This window comes from Bos javanicus, chromosome 28, assembly GCF_032452875.1.
Source record: "Bos javanicus breed banteng chromosome 28, ARS-OSU_banteng_1.0, whole genome shotgun sequence".
NCBI lineage: Eukaryota > Metazoa > Chordata > Mammalia > Artiodactyla > Bovidae > Bos > Bos javanicus.
Window position 1 is genome coordinate 34,368,837 of NC_083895.1, and position 21,608 is coordinate 34,390,444.

Here is a 21,608-nt window from a genome sequence, read left to right on the forward strand (position 1 = left end):
CCTGGGCTGAGTTCTCGATCCACTGTTTACTACCTGAAGAAGTTAACTAATCCCCAAACCATAGCTTTTTAAATTGTAAAACTAGACTTTGGGTTGCTGTGACTGCTATTAAACAACTGAGATAATGCATATGAAATGCTGAGCCCAGTGTCTGCTCTTAAGCAATTAAATTAATTATTCATTATTATCATTAGTGTAAGAAGAGATACCCATTCGCTCATGCATTCAATAAGCACAAACTGTGTGTCAGGCACTGCTCCAGATGCTGGGAACACGGCAAAAAAAAAAAAAAACAAGATGGTCAGGACCTCTGCCACACTACCCATACGACTGGACTTCTAACTGAGAGGAGAAAACGGACGGATTATACAGCTCTTACAACACAAATCACAAGAATGAAGGAAGCAAAGGTCAGGGAAGAATTCGTTCCACCTGGAAGAATGGGAAAGCTTCACCCAGGAGGGGGGGTTAGATCTGTGCATTCATGCAGACAGAGAGATGACATTCAGACAGGAAGGGAAAAACCCACTCCTGAGGCAGGCGTGAGGGAAGATGAGCAAGACAGATGCAGCCTGGTGGGGCCGGGGAGGGAAGTCTAAGGAGAAGGGAGGCAGGGAGGTAGGACTGTGTACTGAGCACTGCCCCCACTCTCTGCCTAAAATCACACTCTGCTTTTTTTTTTTTAATTTCAATATGCTAAAAATTACTGAAGTCTAGAAAGTGAAACCATCCAAAGGCTTTTATTCTTTTTTTACATGTATATTTTTTTAGTTCTTGGACTTAATTTTTTAGGGAGTATACTTTTTAATTGGAATATAATTGATTTATAATGTTGTATTAGTTTCAGCTGTACAACAACATGAATCAGCCATAAGTATACATATATCCCCTTCCTCTTGAGGTTCCCTCCCACCCTCTCCCACCCTACCCCTCTAGGCCCTCTAGGTCATCATAAAGAGCCAGGCTGGGCTCCCTGCGCTATACAGAAGCTTCCCACGAGCTATCTGTTTTACACGTGGCAGTGTAAATATGCCAATGCTGTTCTCTCAATTTGTCCCATGCTCTCCTTCCCCTGCTGTGTCCATAAGTCCCTTCTCTGCATCTGCATCTCTATTTCTGCCCTGCAAATAAGTTCTTCGGTACCATTTCTCAAGATTCCATATACATACATGTGTGTGTGTTAATATATATTTGTTTTTCTCTTTCTGAATTACTTTTGCATGACAGTTTCTAGATTCATCCACATTACTACAAATGACCCAAATGTTGCTCCTTTTTATGGCTGAGTAGTATTCCATTGCATATATTTATCACAGCTTCTTTATCCATTCATCTAGTGATGAACATCTAGGTTGCTTTCACGTCCTGGTTATTGTAAATAGTGCTACAATGAACACAGGGGTACATGTGTCTCTTTGACGTATCATTTTCTCAGGGTATATGCCCAGCAGTGGGATTGTTGGGTTATATGGTAGTTTTCTGGAATGCCAAAGAATTGATGCTTTTGAACTGTGGTGTTGAAGAAGACTCTTGAGAGTCCCTTGGACTGAAAGGAGATCCAACCAGTCAATCCTAAAGGAAATCAGTCCTGAATATTCATTGGAAAGACTGATGCTGAAACTGAAACTCCAGTACTTCGGCCACCTGATGCAAAGAACTAACTCATCTGAAAAGACCGTGATGCTGGGAAAGATTGAGGGCAGGAGGAGAAGGGGACGACAGAGGATGAGATGGTTGGATGGCATCACCGACTTGATGGACATGAGTTTGAGTAAGTGCCAGGAGTTGGTGATGGAGAGGGAAGCCTGGCGGGCTGCAGTCCATGGGGTCTCAAAGAGTCGGACACGACTGAGCGACTGAACTGAACTGATGTTAGTTTTTAGTGTTTTAAGGAACCTCCATACTGTTCGCCATGGTAGTTGTGCCAATTTACATTCCTACCAACAGTGCAAGAGGGCAAGGCTTTTATTCTTGATTACTCTCCCCCAATGCAGAGGGTAGTCAATGAAGGTCCTGATATGAACTTCACCTTGCCTTTTGTGGGGTTCTTCAAGCAAGGGAGGGGCCTTGGGACCACATTATAAAGTGGATGGACAACACAGAGACTCCTGGCACTTCAGTAAAGCCCCTGGAAGACTGACCACTAAAGGGGACAGGGTCTGACCCGACACATGGCTTTCCTTGGAAGCATGGTGACAGGCCATTGTGCCTCATTCACTCACCTGGCACTCTGCATTTCCATTTCTCTCCACCCTTAAGTAAACTCCCCCAAAATCAAGAAAACATGAGACCTAAGGAAAGAGGGCTTTTAAGCAAAGGATATGCAAATTAAATAGGTTCTTCTTCACTAGTACAGCCTCAAAGGAAAGGGAATCCAGACCTCTCTAACTTGCTTACATACAATGATAACAAGCACATCTATCTGGTAATTCATCTGTTCCCAAGAAAAGAAAGCAAAGACCCAGTGTTACATAGAAATGCAGGAAGGGGTACACGTGTCTCTTTCCCTTCTGGTTTCCTCAGTGTGTATGCCCAGCAGTGGGATTGCTGGATCATAAGGCAGTTCTATTTCCAGTTTTTTAAGGAATCTCCACACTGTTCTCCATAGTGGCTGTACTAGTTTGCATTCCCACCAACAGTGTAAGAGGGTTCCCTTTTCTCCACACCCTCTCCAGCATTTATTATTTGTAGACTTTTGGGTCGCAGCCATTCTGGCTGGTGTGAAATGGTACCTCATAGTGGTTTTGATTTGCATTTCTCTGATAATGAGTGATGTTGAGCATCTTTTCATGTGTTTGTTAGCCATCTGTATGTCGTCTTTGGAGAAATGTCTATTTAGTTCTTTGGCCCATTTTTTGATTGGGTCGTTTATTTTTCTGGAGTTGAGCTGTAGGAGTTGCTTGTATATTTTTGAGATTAGTTGTTTGTCAGTTGCTTCATTTGCTATTATTTTCTCCCATTCTGAAGGCTGTCTTTTCACCTTGCTAAAGTTTCCTTTGATGTGCAGAAGCTTTTGTTCATCGCAGCACTGTTTATAATAGCCAGGACATGGAAGCAACCTAGATGTCCATCAGCAGATGAATGGATAAGAAAGCTGTGGTACATATACACAATGGAGTATTGCTCAGCCATTAAAAAGAATACATTTGAATCAGTTCTGAGGTGGATGAAACTGGAGCCTATTATACAGAGTGAAGTAAGCCAGAAGGAAAAACATAAATACAGTATACTAACGCATATATATGGAATTTAGAAAGATGGTAACAATAACCCGGTGTACGAGACAGCAAAAGAGACACTGATGTATGGAACAGTCTTATGGACTCTGTGGGAGAGGGAGAGGGTGGGAAGATTTGGGAGAATGACATTGAAACATGTAAAATATCATGTAAGAAACGACTTGCCAGTCCAGGTTCGGTACACGATACCTGGATGCTTGGGGCTAGTGCACTGGGACGACCCAGAGGGATGGTATGGGGAGGGAGGAGGGAGGAGGGTTCAGGATGGGGAACACATGTATACCTGTGGCGGATTCATTTTGATATTTGGCAAAACTAATTCAATTATGTAAAGTTTAAAAATAAAATAAAATTTTAAAAAAATAAATAAATAAAAAATGAAAAAATGAAAAAAAAAAAAAAAGAAATGCAGGAAGGGGAAAGTCTCAAGCTCCAAACAAGATCTCCCCAAGGGTCTCCTCCCATGATAAGCTGGGAAAATGCAGAGCTAAGGGCCCAGAGGGCCCTAAATGCCTACAAGAGTTTATGGACTCCAATGGACTATGGAGAGCCATTGGATAGCCTGAACAGGGCACTGGTCCCAGCTCTAAATTCTTCTGGCCGTCTATGACTTTGGGCAAGTCACGCACTCCCTCTGAGCCTCAGGTTCCTATTTGGCAAAATGGGAATAATAATAATAATACCCCTTTCGGTAGGCAGAATGAAAAAGTTAAGTCGCTCAGTCATGTCCAACTCTTTGCAACCCCATAGACTATATAGTCCATGGAATTCTCCAGGTGAGAATACTAGAGTGGGTAGCCATTCCCTTCTCCCTTCTCCAGGGGATCTTCCCAATCCAGGGATCGAACTCTCCCACATTGCAGGCAGATTCTTTACCAGCTGAGCCACAAGGGAACCCAAAGAATACCGGGGTGGGTAGCCTATCCCTTCTCCAGGGATCTTCCTGACCCAGGAATCAACCCAGGGTCTCCTACACTGCAGGTGGATTCTTTACCAACTGAGCTATCAGGGAAGGCAGCGTAATGGCCCCTCAAAAATATTCATGTGAATCCCCAGAACCTGTGAATCTGGTAACTTACATGACAAAAGGCAACTTAGGTAGCAGGGGAATTAAGGCTGTCAATTAGCTGACCTTGAGATGAGAAAGCATCCTGGATCACCCTCCAATGTAATCATAAAGGTCTTTAAAAGTCGAAGAGGGAGGAAGCAAAGAGAGGCAGACAACAGAAAGCGAGATCAGAGAGATGCATTGTGAGAACTCCGCCCTCTGTGGCTGGCTCTGAAGATGGAGAAGTGACCACAAGGAATGTGGGTTGGTTCTGGAAGCTGAAAAAAGCAAGGAAATAGAATTCTCCTTGGAGCTTCCAGAGAGGAGCACAGCCCTGAAGATACTGTTTTGGACTTCTAACCTACACAACTGTAAGATAATAGATATGTGTTGCATTAAGAGTAGGACGCTAATGCATCTGTCTGGCAGGGTTATGAGGCTGATCTGATGCCTGGCAAACTAAAACTACTTTCTTATCTCGGGCGGTATTACCATCCGTGGGCACCCGCCACTCTCCAGACATGGTAAGCGCCTCTCCCTGCAGAATGCTCACTTCTTCCCACTCTGCCCATCTCACCTACATCACAAGCCTCAGCTGAGCCCCAGCTCATTGCAGAAGCCTCCTCTCTTTCCTCTGCCCACGTGAGCTTTCTCCTCCAAACTCCCACTGCCCTGACAGCCTGGACCTCGCAATTTCGGACATAATTATACAGCGGGTAGAGCTACCTGCTGTTGCTGTATGCGTGTTTATTTTGGTTCCAAAACTAAATTGAAACCTTGGTCTCAAACAGGAACTGTGTTTGGTCCTGTTGTTGTTGTTTTTAAGGACCTGTACCTTTTTTTTTTTTCACAGTCCTGTTTTAACCACCTTTGACACAGAGAGTCACTGCCCAGGCATACATTTGTAAGCAGATACTCAATCACTTTAATTGTTCCATGACTGGACACTAACTCATTTTTCTACTTTTTTAGCAAAGTTTTCTATTTTCTAGCAGAGTTTACTGAAAGGCCTAAGGCCAGGTCTGACACAGACTAGAGAACAGCTCTAGTTTTCGAACACAGTGATTGGAGCTCCTCGTCATACCCTGATCTCATCAGTCAGAGAGGAGGTGGGCAAGGTTGGAAATCGCAGTAAAACTAGGAAAGAAGGTGGCCAAGCATGTGTCCCTCTTACCCCAGGACTGGGCACACAGAAGGTACTCAATAACAGTCAGTTAGATGACTGGCTGATGTCTGTACCATTTTTTCCTCTACTGGCTGCCTTTACTTCTGGAAGATGCCCCTCGACAAAGACATATCCATAAACACAGGAGGCAGAGCCCACTGGCCCACCCTGGGGACACAGTCCCCACAAGAATGAGACAAGCAGACAAGAGTTCTCCCCAGAGCATGTTTTTCAAGTCTCAAAATAAGATCCATCTCTCATTTCAAGGTACATTTATTTTAGTGAGGCAGGATAAGGATTTTGTGAATAAGCTGGTGTGTGGGAACAGGAATTAAAATAAGCATTGACTTGCTGCCTGCCGACGTGGATGTCCTCACATCCCACTGCCTTATTTTTGGTTCCATTCTGGTTTGTTTTCTTCTCTGGGGTTTTAAAATATGATAGGGAGGTTAGAAAGAAAGGCTGTGGATAACCATGGCTTCTGTTCACAAAGCTGGTCCTGTGTGCCTGGTCACTCATTACACTTCACTGAATCCTCACTACACTCATCTCAGGTGAGTGCTATCATTATCCCCATAGGAGAGGTGAGAAGACTGAGTTTATGACAGGGAAAATGACCGTGCTCAAAGCAACCCATGAACATGTGGCTGAGCACAATGTGAACTGAGGCGGTGGAGCCCAGAACGGGACCCTGAGCCAATCAGCTCTACTGATCAAGGACCTGCCCCCAGTCTCTCTCTCTCTCTTCAGGCGGAGCAGATCCAGTCCCCAAGTTGCTAGGATAGTCTGGGACTCGGGAACCTCCACGCTAGCTCTAGTTCTAGAAACTGGCGGTAGATAAGCAAGAGTGAGAAAAGGAGGAGCTATGAGCTGTGTGTTTTTAAGTAAGACCTCTTCCCCTCCCTGCCTGCCTGAAGCAACAGGATGAGTTACAGAGATGCCAACATAAAGCAGTAAAAGTGGCTCAGTTATTCCCAACCCAGTCCTCAAAACCCCAAACCTCTCAAAAGGGTCAGAACAGAGGCAGAAGAACAGCATAAGAAAATGGGCATGAAGTCAGACTAGATTTGGGGTAAGGAAGGCCTTCCCCCACTCCCAAGCTACAGAATCCTGGACAAGAGAGAGAGCTCCTCTGAGCCCGCATCTCCTTATCTGTAAAATGGGAAAATAATTCCTACTTTACAGGTTTGCTCTAAGGACCAAGTTCATGTATGCAAGGGTTTATCATAGGGCCCAGTGCATAGCACAACTGGAATAAATACTAGCTGTTTTTATTAACAGACTGTCCAATGGACTAAGACGATGCATGCAAAAAAATAAAGACTATACTATATAATATGCAACCATGTGTTAAGAGTCGGAAGTCAAATGTGATGCAAGTTACGCTCCAGAAAAGGTAAAGGCAGGGGATGTGATGGTCATTTCACTTTTTATCCCCCATGGTGCCAGCTGCAGCACAGTCCTCTGCTCTCGACCGAGCTTCCGAGGTGTGAAAGAGCCCACCTGCCAATGCAGGAGACATAAGAGATACAGGATCGATCCCTGGGTGGGGAAGATTCCTTGGAAAAGGGCATGGCAACACACTCCAGTATTCTTGCCTGGAGAATCCTATGGACAGAGGAGCCTAGCAGGCTGCAGTCGATGGGGTCGTATAGAGTTGGACATGACTGAAATGTCTGACACGACTTAGCGTGGGCTCAAGAAGCATGTCGGAGAAGGCAATGGCGCCCCACTCCAGTACTCTTGCCTGGAAATCCCATGGATGGAGGAGCCTGGTAGGCTGCAGTCCATGGGGTCTCTAAGAGTTGGGCACAACTGAGTGACTTCACTTTCACTTTTCACTTTCATGCATTGAAGAAGGAAATGGCAACCCACTCCAGTATTCTTGCCTGGAGAATCCCAGGGATGGGGGAGCCTAGTGGGCTGCTATCTATGGGGTTGAACAGAGTCGGACACGACTTAAGCGACTTAGCAGCAGCAAGAAGCATGTGCAGATTTGGGAAAGACTTCAATTTTCCTGCATTTTGTCCTAAACCTCTGCCAGCAAAGGCAGTACTTTTCATTTACTAAGAGGAGGGCAGCGCTTTCTGAAATGCCCTATTTAATGGAATTATTCCTTTTACTTTATAAGCCACACCTCATGGGAATGTTCATTTTATCTCTGGCAGCTCATCAGAACAATAACTGTTTCCCGGTGCAATAACCTATGTATTAAATCACAATGGGGACCTCCTTGAAATATTACTATACTGAATTCTCTTCCATAACAGGCAGATCAGTTTTGGATTTCACCCAAGAGGCTTAGTCACCAAAGAACCAAAAGTATTTCATTAAATGTGTTTTCTCCTAAAAGAGGAGAAAGGTTATTAGTAGTTATTATTATCTCATAGCCTCAAAGGTTGTTGGTCTTTGTTTCCAGTTTCAATAGCACTTGAATCCCACAGAGGAGGAGGCTGAAGGGCTGCAGTCCATGGCATCACAGAGGTGGACACAATTGAAATGACTGAGCACTTATGCTTCCGAACATACTATATAATTTACTTATTTATTAGGCTTCTTTTTTCCCCTGTTCTTCCCCCACTGCAATGTCAGAGGAGGGGATGCTGCCTACTTTATTCACTGTTGTTTCCTAATCATATAGAAAATGCACCTGGCACATAATAGCTGCTTTATAACCCTGTTCAATTCGTGAGCAAATTAAAGCATATTTTAGAGCATATTTTTTTTGAAAAGCAACTACAACTGAAGCAAAGCATCTCTAACTAGTCTTCTCTTTTCTGTCTCTGCCCCTTTTTTTGTTTAATTGAAGTATAGTTGGTTTACAATGTATTCGTTTCTGGCGCACAGCAAACTGACTTATTGGTGCACATGTGCTAAGTCACTTCAGTTGTGTCAGACTCTTTGCAACCCCATGGACTGTAGCCCGCCAGGCTCCCTGTCCATGGGATTCTCCAGGCAAGAATACTGGAGTGGGTTGCATGCCCTCCTCCAGGGGATCTTCCCAACCCAGGGATGGAACCTGCATCTCTCATGTCTCCTGCATTGGCAGGTGGGTTCTTTACCACTAGTGCCATCTGGGAAGCCATATATATAAATTTTCATATTATTTTCCACGATAGTGTATTACAGGTACTGAATACAGTTCCTTGTGCTATATATATAGTACATGGGTGCTCAGTCCCTAAGTCATGTCCAACTCTCTGTGACCCCATGGACTGTGGCTTGCCAGGCTCCTCTATCCATGGGATTTCTCAGACAAGAATACTGGAGTGGGTAGCCATTTCCTTCTCCAGAGGATCTTCCCGAAGCAGGGATCGAATGCACGTCTCCTGTATTACAGGTAGATTCTTTACCACTGAGCCACCTGGGAAGCTCTGTGCTATATGGTAGACCCCTGTTATTTACCTATTCTATATACAATAGTTTGTATCTGCTAATCCCAAATTTCTAATTTATCCCTCCCCCAACCCCCTTTCCTCTTTCTTCCATTTTCCTGTCTGCGCAGATAGATTTTTACTAGATCAGAACCCCTCCAAAAGTCAGAATGACATCATCCACAAAAAGGAATGGGTTTTTACAAGATCTAAGTCCTCCTAATGGTGACTATTCAGGGAGACTCACTCACGCAAAAAAAAGGAGACCTGGCTCCACACCAGGGGTGTGCCCTGCTGGCTGCAGAGGTGGGATGTCTCCACCACAGTCAGGAAGGGGTCCCCTCCATCTTCCAGGACCACAAGGGACCTAGCATCAAATTCAGGTTTGGGAAGTGCATGAACTGGAAGGTAGTTTAAGTCCAAATATCCCATTTTTCCAATGGGAAAACTGAGGGTCCAGAAAAGTAGTGTTTGTTCAAGTACACAGAGGAAGTAGAGCCCAACCAAGAAGAGAAGGCAGATTCCTTTTCTTCCTCCTCCCTTATTCTCTTTTCTCTTCCATCCTTCTCTCTTTCCCTCTCTCCCTCTCCCTCTCTTCCTTCTCTCCCTTTGTCTGCTTGGGGTGTGTGTGTGTGTATACATGCGTCACAATGATGGTTTAGAAAGAGCTCTGGTTAGCAGTCCATACAAAACTTTGACCCAGGTATGCTGGTGATTAATTTCACTAACTACCTAGTTCTCTACAACAACCAAGATTGCAAATTTTCTCAAAGTTCCCATGAACAATGCAAGAGGTTTAGAAATTTTCTGAAATGAAAGAATCTTTGAGATCATCTAGCCCAACCTCTATTTTACAGGTGAAAAACAGCAGGTCGAGGGAAGAAAAGTGAGTTCCTCACATCACAAGGTGGGCTCAGAGCTCAGTTGAAGCGGCCAGGATCTTGGGCATCAGAGCCATGAAAGGATACTCAGGATGCTTCTCACTTGGGTATCTGGCTCTAATGGTCTCACCATTCTGGCCAGAAAATCCCATCTAAGAGAGCACATCTCAGATCAAGGGTGAAAACATTCCCCTTGAGCAAGTAAATACAACTCAAATGAGAAAACTAGCAGAAAATAGAATCCACATGATAAACACACACACACATACATACATGTATGCGTTACTGCACACACCATATATAAAAGATTCTTGTTTTAAAAGTACTTGATACTAGGTATAGAATACATTTACAGGACTAGCAAGGACATCAAAAGTGCTAGCAGAAGCATATTTTGACACAACATTTTTGAAAAGTTATCCATTAATATCTATAAACTAAAATACACATACTCTTTGATCCAGCAAGTCCTCTTCCAGGAACTTGGAATTCTCTCTAAAGATAGAACTGTATGGATACGTGGATGAGAGTGCTTACCAAACCACTGTTGATAGCAGAAAAGTAAACAGTCATGTTGTGCATTATTTGGGTAACAGCTGAATAAATGTGCTAGAGCAATGTATGGGATTTTGCGCAACTGTCATAAAACGAATCATTACAGAGCTGAAGGGATGGCCATCACTTACTAGTAGTAACAGAGTCAACTGCAGTGTGATGTGACTGATAACAATGATTTCATATAAAGACAACCATCTCTAAAACACTGTGATGTGTGCACATCTGTGTTTGCTGGTAGTGAAACCAGCACAAAGGAAAGATGTGGAAGTCTGTAACACTGAGCATCCTGGGCAGAGGGTAGTGATGGATGTGAGCGGAAGAGGTACTTAATATTTTCTTTATACATCTTTGACTATTGATGCTATTTTATATATATATTACTTTGAAGAAATATGTTAAGACCAAAAATCTCTGAAAATAAAGACAGAGGGAGCCCACAAATAGTCCTCCAAGTCCTATTTCAGCCTCCCCTCTTCCCCTGTAGACTTGTGACAGCAAGAACATTTTGAGGAAATTACTCAGTGTGGCAAAGAGAACCCAACAGCTGCCTCTCTAAACCTTTGGTTCCTTGACCATCCTCTGAGTTACTTACTTTTCCCACTAAATTATCCTAGACTTGATACAGGAAGTGACCTGTCAAGCAAACACAGGAAGTGAGGTGTGAACACAGCTCCAGCAAAAGCTCCTCCATTCACACAGAGAAGAAGCTGGATCTCCCTCGAGGTGAAGGTGTCTTATTCCACCCCCACAAAGGAGCTCACAATTTTAATTAAACCACACAGGGTCCACCCATCACAAAACTGTGAAGCAGACAGAAGCTAACTCTGGCAGGCAGGCCTCCTGGGGCACCTGAAGCTGTTACGCAGAAAGCTTTGTGCCCATGCTGTGTTGAATAAACAGTAAGAGAACCATGAATGCAGAGGTTCTGCCTGTGACCATGATGACCATTGGGCTTCAACAATGATAAAACTGCATTCTCTGAAGCACTCACTGTTCACATTCTTCTTGGCTGGTGCTTGCTTCTGAGAGAAAACTCTCACCATCAACTTCTAAACCTCTGAGAGTTGTTCACACAAATCCAGGAAGGTTTCTTTCTGTGGATTCTCAGTCCTCCAATGCATCCCAGATGCATCACCTGATATATTTCAGCCATGGCTCAGGAGCCAGTGAAAAAGAAGGGAGAGAGATTGACTTACCAAGCCAACTTCTGTTTAAGTACACGGACACAAACACAGGGGGGACCGTGAAGAAATCTACCACAGAGTTCACTTCAAGCCAGAACCATAGCTTATCGTTGGCTGCAATAAACTGGGGGAAAGAAAACACGAGAGAGAGAGAGAGAGAGAGAAAATGAGAAGCATGGTGCTGGCATGCAAACAGTACTCTTCCCCCCCTCAAAAGAAAACACTTATTTATTTTTTTAATTTATTTTTAATTGAAGGAAAGTTGCTTCGCAATATTGTGTTGGTCTCTGCCAAACATCAACATGAGTCAGCCATAGGTATACATGTGTCCCCTCTCCTTCTTAAGCCTCCCCCCACCTCCCACCTCTTCCCACCCTTCAGTTCTAGAAAGTTGATACTGATGAACCTATTTACAGGGCAACAATGGAGATGCAGACATAGAGAACAGATTTATGGACACGGGTATGGGGGAGGAAGGAGAGGGTGGGAGGAATGAAGAGAGTAACATGGAAGTATATACACTGCTGCTGCTGCTGCTAGTCGCTTCAGTCGTGTCCAACTCTGTGCGACCCCATAGACAGCAGCCCACCAGGCTCCCCTGTCCCTGGGATTCTCCAGGCAAGAACACTGGAGTAGGTTTCCATTTCCTTCTCCAATGCGTGAAAGTGAAGTCGCTCAGTCGTGTCCGACTCTTAGCCACCCCATAGATGGCAGCCTACCAGGCTCCTCCGCCTATGGGATTTTCCAGGCAAGAGTACTGGAGTGGGGTGCCATTGCCTTCTCCAAGTATATACACTACCATATGTAAAAGAGATAGCTAGTGGGAATTTGCTGTATGACTCAGGGAACTCAAACTGGGGCTCTACAACAAACTATACTCATTCTTCCAAAGGGTACATTTCAGTTTTTCATGGGGGCCTAGAGGGAGATGTTATGTTCTTATATCTATGCCAGTCCCTCGCTATTTCTGTCTTAGAATTTGGATCTACAGTCTTTTCTAGAGAGTGACTATATGCTCTGAGAGCCTTGGAGAAAGCTCAGGGAGTACATTTTTCTGTGGTTTTCAATAGCGTCATAGGGCAGTTTGAGAGACCTCACGTTTCTTAAAGTCTCCACTGTAAATATTCACCCACACAGTCTGTACAGCTCCCTTTATAGACATGGTTTGGATAAATCCTCCAAGCCCTCAATTCTGCCAATCTACCCCCTTGCTTCAACCCTCACAACTCACTGTTCTCTCAGGATTCAGTTAAGTGAGCACTGATAAACATAATTTTAAGAGCGGAAGGTTTTTCCTCCTGTTTAAGGCAAACCATGCGTTCGTGCGTGAATGGAGAGATGAGGAACAGTAGACCAGTAAGGGTGTAATAGTCATTTCAATCCTTATTTCTCCTGCTCAGAACAAAATTAACATACACATGAGGAAATGCTGACCTAAGGAAAGGGCTCTCTCACAAAATGAAAATCAGAATTCAGTCTCTTGTCTCCCCTGCAAACACTGGGCTTCATCTTGCCTGTGGGAGCAGATGCTGATGGGGAATGGTCCCTAGGTACAAGACTCACACGCTCCATTGTGATACTGAGCAGTCTTGTTCAAACTTACCCGCAAGCCAAAGTAGAGAAGGAAGAATACGTTGAAAGCCATGTCGATCTGTAATGTGAAATCTTTGTAGAAATTCTGGCAGGATTCTATTGGGCTATTAGACAGGAAGAAGAGAAAAGCAAGAGGTAAATGAAAAGCATCATCACATGTTCCATATCGCTGTGCAGTGACGGTGCTTAGGGAACAGGACAAAATGAACGTTCAAAAAATAAAACATTTGGTCTTTGTATCCCCTGTGATCATCAAGCAAGCATTGCCAAGGGGCCTTTCCATTCAACCATACAGTCTTTTGTTCTTTGTTTTCATCATTTGATACATGTATTGTTTCCATCATCATTCAACAGTTGAGCTAAGAATCTAAAGAGGATCATGCAGCCACCTTGAGGGAAGGACAAGCAGAAGAGACCGCCAAAGTCCTCAATTTCATATTAACCCTTAAAGAACTGACCTCTTTCTTTGAGAGGACACGAACCTAAGCTAAAAGCAGTCCCTCCCACTCTCCAGCACATTAGAAATGAAGTCCATTTTCAATTAAACACAGCGGTTGTGTTTTGGACCTTTTAAAAGCCATTGGTTGATTAATGATAAAGGACCAGGAGCATCTCAGGAAAGCCGTGGAGGAGAGGATCCTGGTGGATGTTCTGGTGAAACTAAATATGGACTTACATGCAGCACTCTGATCTGGGGAAAGAAGCATTGCCCAACTGGTAGAATTCAAGACCATTAAATCAATCTATTGAAGCAGTACTCTAAGGGTTAATTTTTATTTTTATTTTTTGGCATGCAGGTTAATTGCCCTTGTGTGTGTCAAGCAGCCAATGCGAACCCCCAGCACATTCTACTTTGCTTGAGAGTAGGCAGTTCAAAAGGGTACAACTATACAAACTGGTACGTGGCTTCCGTGTGCTTTCCTGTGTCAAACTGATCAGAGGATCAGAGTGTGAAAAGTCCCAAAGTTTGGGCTGGATGGGAAGTAGGAAAGCCTCATAAGCCTTTCAAAGCTGTGAATGAATATGTATAGGACACTGTTATCAGTAAGCCAATGGAACCACTCAGGCCAGGAACGTCAAGAAGGTGTGGTGAGGGAAAGGATAGGGGAGGATGGGGAGAAGTAAAATACTTTCCCCAGATGGGAAGCAACATGGACCTCCAGGATGGGAGAGGGCTAACTTGAGAGGTGCAGGATGGAGGATTTCCAAGTATCACCACTTTGGAAATTGCTGTACGCAATACCAGTTAGTATAGTTGTACTTCAGTAAGGGCAATTCTTGGTTGTTCAACAGGCAGGAATCTGTGCAGTACAGATATGCAGGGCCCACTTAAAGGCAGGGTGACTCAGTCTGTGGGACTCTCCGATCGAGTTACATGCACTGGATTTATCCATTCTTCATCTGTATTACAAGTCAAACATGCCCTTTGTCATCTCCCAAATCACAGATATGTGGAAAACCCTACAGACAAGCATGAAGAGGAATCTACATTTGCATTTACAAACTAAGCAGACTGAACAAAAAACAAACACTGAAAACCATTTGTATAAAGGAAATGGCAAGTACTCGGTTTTCACTAAGGTAAAGCGGGAGGAAAGATAGCATGGAATTTGCTTACTCCAATGATGAAAGAAGGCAGGAGCAAAAGAGACTGAACACCATAGCCTGCCACTGCTCTTTGCCTGCTCTCTTACTCAGATTCAATGAAAAAAGGAGAATCCAGGACAGGAGTTAACAAGTGACACTTCTGCAATCCTCAATCTATGATGGAATTTTGTTTTAAGAGCAAGACCCACAGGGTTCACAGGTGTTAGAATTCTTTGCTACTCTAGGTGCAGTGGAAAGTATATGAACTAGGTTGACCGGAAGCCCACTATTGATCCCAAGGGATGAGGAGACCATGCATCTCTGTACTATGTAAGCTACAGGTATGATGGGCTACCAAAATACTGAAGAGTAAATGGTGTATGTGTGGGTGTAGGTGTGTGCGTAAGAGTGAGCAAGAGATTGAGGATGGGGTTGGGGGGGGGGATCCTGCAGGGAAATACAATATTGTACTCATGTCTTCCCTTGTGCCAGCAGTGACTTAGCTGTGCCTTATAAACTTGTCCACATCAAGATTGATGTGTATACTACCAAGGGGACAGAGCTGTCCCAAGTCTGTTATGGAAAACCCACTACCACTTCACCAAGGCCAAACAATCACTTTACTTATTGCCTTCACAATAGTCATTGGTGGCACATTTGGGGGTCCATGTGAGTTCCTTAACTCCTATTAACTCCATGGCTTCTGTGGTCAATTTCATAGTAACCTTGAAACACACTGAGTAGGGAAAGTATTTGCTAGGCTGTGGAAGAGAAAGGAACAGTGGGGGAAGAGATGCTAGCTCAATACCATTGAAGATATTTTGGTTCAACATAAATGGAAGCAGATAATTAAGAGAGTATAAGGAATTAGGCTGTAGCAACTAATTTCCACTATTCTTTGCCTTCCTTGTCATTTCTGCTGCTGCTACTAAGTCGCTTCAGTTGTGTCCAACTCTGTGCGACCTCATAGACGGCAGCCCACCAGGCTCCCCTGTCCCTGGGATTCTCCAGGCAAGAACACTGGAGTGGGTTGCCATTTCCTTCCCCAATGCATGAAAGTGAAAAGTGGAAGTGAAGTGGTTCAGTCGTGTCTGACTCTTCACAACCCCATGGACTACAGCCCACCAGGCTCCTCCATCCATGGGATTTTCCAGGCAAGAGTACTGGAGTGGGGTGCCACTGCCTTCTCTGGTCATTTCTGCTACTTCCTCCTATATTGCCCATCCCCAAAGGCAGCAATAAGAGAGCTTGATGGTAAAGAACACTGTGCTGAAAAATATACCTCTACAACACACTGATTTACAGAAAACAATGGTGAAATCATAATAGACCTTTTCTCTGGTCTTTCAGAATTTTAGAGAATTAATTTAATCATCCTTTTATATCATTCCTTGAGACTTATACTTTGAACTGAAATAATAAAGGGAGTAAATTATGCTGCTGGGGCTGGCAGCTTTTCCTCTGGCTGAAGCTCACCAGTAATAAGAACCACTCAGCTAAGATGAAGTAGGAGAGAAACAGGAAATTCTGAGACAGAAGAGGCTGGACCCTGGAACCCAGGTAGGACCAGAGTGATCAGACAGTCTATTTTCTATCCCTCTCAGCTCTTTGCATGAGAGCCCAAGGAGAAATCTCCTGCCTAGTTTTCTCAAGAGAGATCAGAACTGTTTATCAGGATCCCCTCTGAGATAAATCCTCTGAGTGCCTTTAGTCCACAGACTCATACAGTCAAAGACCACAGAGCAGAGACTCTAAAGCCCCATCATTTCATTCCTCAAATGGAAACAACCCACAGAGAAGTTCGTTGATCTTATAAAAAGAAAACACAGAATTCAACAACAAAAGGGTTGGCCATACTAGCCAGGATTTATTTTCCTCCCAATGAGACTTTATCTTAATGATTAATGCTCATTGTAGAATGGAGAATGAAATATAAACTCTTCTTCCTTTTTGTGTAAAATAGAAGAGTTCCTTGTCTAGAAGTTTTAGGAGCTAGAAAAGAAATCACCTTTTTTTTTCCTACAAAGGGAAGTGATTCTGAATTACACACTTAAATTTGGATCTCCATTCTGATAAGGCATGCCCACATTAGAATAGGATTTTTACAGACATGTTGCCAACAGATAAAAAAGGAGGGTTTTAAAAAGTGAAATAAAAACACTACTCCTGGTGGTAGAGCTGACTTTCTCTCAATTGTTCTTGGTTAACTAGTAACTTACTAATTAGAGGACCTAAGATACTTGGTAAGTTGATAGACTGTTAATTACTAGGCTCCTACAGTCCACGGATCAAGCCTGGTACTAAAACTTTAGGCAAATTTAGCATTTCGATCAGGACACTATGATTGGGGCACCTTCAAAAGAACCTCAATAAAAAGCTGCTTCTGATGGGATAAACATTCAGTGTAGAACAGAGACTGAAATACAAACCTCTGTTTCCTCTTGACCATCAAGTAAGCATATTCTTAGTATTCAGATGTCTCTATAGAGGAGAATGAGACTGACCAAAGTGGGAAATATATCTTTTTCTCCACCTATCTAACAATACAGGTGAAGACCTTTGGGCAGGAAGATCCAACGGTCCTTCTTGAAGACGGACTTAAGAACTTGTCTTTCCAAAGCATGAAGTAAGCAATGACTGCCCAGGTTGTTTTTCAAAGGGGAGGGGGCTAAGGACAAAGTCTCACTTCTGGCAGTTGTGATGTCTGGACTATCTCCAAGAAGGAAGTAATTGCCTCTCTTCTCAGCCTCTAAACTTTTCCTAATGTTTTCTGAAGTCTGTTTTCCTAACTCTCTGAGCCTGGCTGCCCAAACCTTTCAAAACATTTCCCCAGAACAGTGTTTCTAAAACTTTAGCATGTACCTCGAGGGCTTGGCAAAACACCGGTGGACCCCATTTTTCAGAGCTCCTGATTCAGAAGGTCTGTATGGGACCCTAAGAATTTGCATTTCCCAGATCCTGCTGCTCACCCAGGAACCACACTTTGAGAATCACAGCTTTTGAAGAACTCTTCTGCAACTACACATTAGGGAAAGGTGTTGCTGCTCGAGGTGATTCCCATTCAGACCTGAATAAAGAGGATTATGCATTTGGGCCCATCCCTGGACAACCACCTGCCTGCTACTAAATTAAGTGCTGAGATCAAGGGGTTACAAGGAGACTTTGAGTTTCAGATGTGAACAAGGTGGGTGGGGGTGGAGCGGAATTAAGATAATACAGGGAAGTATTATTGGGTTGGCCAAAAAGTTCATTCAGGTTTTTCTGTAAGATTTTGTGGAAAAACCCAAATGAACCTTTTGGCCAACCCAATAAATACAACGCCACCATGCAAGCTTCACCAATGACATTCCAATTAAGTGCCTGAGGAGCACATTTTTAGTTTAAGATTAAAAGGAAAAATAATGAGGGCTGGATGGGGAGAGGTTATGGAGAATGTCGTTTATAAGAGATAAAGAAATGTTAAGCATCTTAGGAACAACAGCAGCAGCAGCAGACATTCGAAATGATTTAATAAACAACTGCATGAGAGGGAAGGGACTAGCTGAGGAACAAAATAGCACTTTGGGAAATAATTTCTAACATTTACATTCTCCTCACTCTTGTGGCTAGTCCCTTTTTTAATTGGATGAAACCATCTCAATTCCCACCAGGATTATGGACCACGGGAGTTCAGGCCCATAGAACTGCAGACATGAATTAATACAATAAATTTAATGATTCCAGACTCTCCTCCTAGTCTCACCTCTGCAATGTTGCCAGAGTAATTTAATTAAAAGGTGTCATCCATCCACCATTGTGGCTCTCTCCTGCCTAATGCATCAACTCCAAGTCTGACTGAGAAAAACCTCTAAAACCCAGCCTCAGTCTACATCTCTTGTTTTATTTTCTACCATGCCCAGGCCAAAGCTCTTCCTACCATGAGCTGATGCCTTCATCACTTCATGTATGTGACTCTCATATTCCTAATTCTAACTCTATGCTTTTGCTGTGAACTTTTCAAGTGGTCCTTCCTCTTTGAGTTCAAACCTCAGGCAGTCTTCAAGGCCAGCCAGAAGGCATTCCTTGGCTTCTGCCATCACTGAACTTTCCCATCTTGAATTCTCATAGCACTAAGAGTAAGGAATTCTAAACTGCTTTGGAATGTTGGTTCTTACTCAATATAATAATACTTGGCAATTGCATAGAGTTTACACATACTATTGCACTTGTCCTCACAACTTGGCAAAATCAAGCAGCAGATATTTTGGTCTATTCCCCATTTTTCATACAGAGAAGCAGAGGCTCAGAAACCTACCCAAGATTATGCAGCTATGTGGTAGAGTTGGGATAGAAATTTCAATACCCTTCTGCCATACCACCTCCCTTCTCCAGACCAATGGCAGTACCCTTGGAGGGGAAGAAACAGCATAAGGCATAGGATCTGCTATCCACAGGGCCTGGCATGAAGCTTATATGAATCAATAGGAGTTGACAATGGGGTGTGACTGATTTATGGAGGAGGTAACACTGTCCTAGAAAAACATGTATGTGTTTGTGGAATGTTCTGTAAAATTCAGAGGAAGCTGAACTGTCCAAACTGTATCTAACCCTCCTCTGTAAAGACTGACATATGAGATATTACTAATCCCCAGAAGGCCTTCCTGGGACCCTGCATGGTCATGGTGTCATGGAGTTTGACCTTAACTGCTGAGGGAAGTTCCTCTGCTTATAGAGAAATAAATCCTAGTGTTCCATAGTCTTAAAGATGGATAGCTCAATTTCTCTCAGCCTTTCTTATTCTAGAAGAACAAGAATGTATACAGCAATGTATGATAATCCTTAGATACTATTAATACTTCTAATCATGGATTAGAAAGTTTTGTATTCCATTCAATCAAAATATAGAAAAATTACATCATATAGTCATGGATATTAAGAAACCTATCTGTGATGAAGAGGGAGTAAATCTAAGTGAACTGTGATTTTTTAGTATTGTTAGGATATATGGGATAAGTAAAATGCTTTGGTTTTCTTGCCCACGATATAGAAATAAAAGCACCCAGCTAATCAGAATATTTGAGACCAAGAAATTTTAAAAGGGAGGCCAGATGTTACAATATACTCCAAACTAGAAATCAATGTTATTGTTGATATAATTTTCTGTCTCACAAAAGAGACCTAAAATTCATCCACCATCCACCATCCTGCCTCATGCATCAACTCGAAGTCTGGCTGAGGAAAACCTCTGAAACCCAGTCTCGGCCTCCATCTCTAGTTTTATTTTCTACCATGCTCCAGGCCAAAGCTCTTCCAACCATGAGCTGGTACCTTGGGTCTCTTGCAAGAATTTTAGGTCTCTTGCAAGCTAATAACAATAGTGGATTTTGTGAATGGTATACTTATTAGTCAATGATAAAGCAAGAATCTTTATGTAGAACATGGTCTTCTAAACTAGACAGCACCTCAGGAGTGCCCAGGTCTTGAACGGATCCAAGTTGAAGGCTTTCTATCTGTTTGCTTTTCTCAGTGTCAAGGCAATCTTAATTGCCTTGACAGAGCTATGCACTTAAGAGTTAATCTTTCCAGTTTGGGTGCTTTGGTGTTTATACTGGGTGGGGCACGTATTCAGTAAGTTGTGTAGTTTTTATGAGTTTAACCAAACAGAAGGCGACCTGTTCTGTTCACCATCATTGTGAGTCTATCATCGAACATCTTGAAGTTGTTATCTTCTGAGATATTGTTACCGTTGATGGGTAAATTTGTTCATTTATTCGTTCATTTATTCATCAATACTAACAATAATAACAACATCAGAATAGGCCCTTTGTTTCATCTTAAAACACTTTTCTTAGATCTCACAATGGCTCTAATGTGCACAGAAAACATTTTTGTTACTTGCAGTACTGCCGTACCATGATTTCTAGCCAGCTGGTTAAATGGCTTTGTTGGGAAATCTTCGGTTATGGGTTTGTATCAATCGGCCTATTAATCTTTCTGACAGCAGCAGGCTTCTAATTATGCCTCTGCTCAACTGATGAGATGTAATCCAACAGCCACAAGCATATGCCTCATTAGGGTCATGTTGAAATGAATTGGAACAAATGGAGAGGTAGTTTATAAACCCTCACTACTCGCTAGAATCCTACATGCTCTGTCTTCTTGAGCTTTGCGTGATCAGAGAACCTTGAACAATGGTAGCAGTAGACTTCAGAGTGGCTGTATGGCTCAGGGTGCCTACCTGAATGATTAGCCCTAATAATTAAGCATTCTTCTAGGAGACAAAGGAAGTGACACAGATTGCTGATGGAGAGAACAAAACATGTCACTTCCTTACACACTGGATTTTTCAATGAAACACACAGACACTTTGTTTTCAGGAAACCTCTGTCACTTTCTTATGGAGCCCTTCTGAATTTTTTCACAAGATTTCAATATGCTATCTGAGTTTAGGTTTTCTTTCTCATCTTTGTCTCTCCCATCTTCTAATCCACTAAAGCACTTAAGTAGTAAAGTGTGGGCATTACAAGCTGACTTCAAGAGTGGTTAGCAGTTGGGTAGTTTCAGACTTCAACAGAAGAATTAAGATACCAACTCTTACTTACTAGCCATACAGAATGGTAAGCACATGATCTGACCTCTCCAAGCCTTGGTTTTCTCATCTGTAAGCTGGATATAAGGCACAAGCCTCAAAGGTTGTTGTGAGAATGAAATCAGATAATGAATGAAGACTAATTACTGAACAAGTGATAGTTATCTTAAAAACAAAGATAATAGTAATAATGATAATAAGAAATGTTTGTAGAAAAATGCCCCAAAAGGCAATTATCCAAATGAACAAAAACAGAATTAGTTATTTCACACTCTATTTTTTTTTTTTTTGTATCTGCTTTATTGCCTCCTTATCAGGTGTTGCAATATAATTCAAATGCCCAATAGGATTTGCAGTGAGCTGACATCTGGTGTGATTCTATGTATTACAACTTTAACTTAGGGTAACATC

The 21,608-nt window shown here is 42.8% G+C and overlaps 1 protein-coding gene across 16 annotated transcripts in view; it reads right to left on the reverse strand.

Annotated features, from left to right (window-relative positions):
- Positions 1-21,608, reverse strand: part of KCNMA1 (potassium calcium-activated channel subfamily M alpha 1) — a 773,076-nt gene that overhangs the window by 318,202 nt on the left and 433,266 nt on the right. For all 16 annotated transcript variants that reach the window (XR_009734238.1, XM_061405428.1, XM_061405415.1 and 13 more), the window contains exons 4-5: positions 13,053-13,146; positions 11,462-11,573 (exon numbers count right to left, since the gene is read on the reverse strand). Coding sequence is in view for 15 of the 16 variants with exons in the window: in XM_061405428.1 (XP_061261412.1) it covers positions 11,462-11,573; positions 13,053-13,146 (206 nt within the window). In the remaining variant the exon portion in view is untranslated. The remainder of the gene's footprint in view (positions 1-11,461; positions 11,574-13,052; positions 13,147-21,608) is intronic.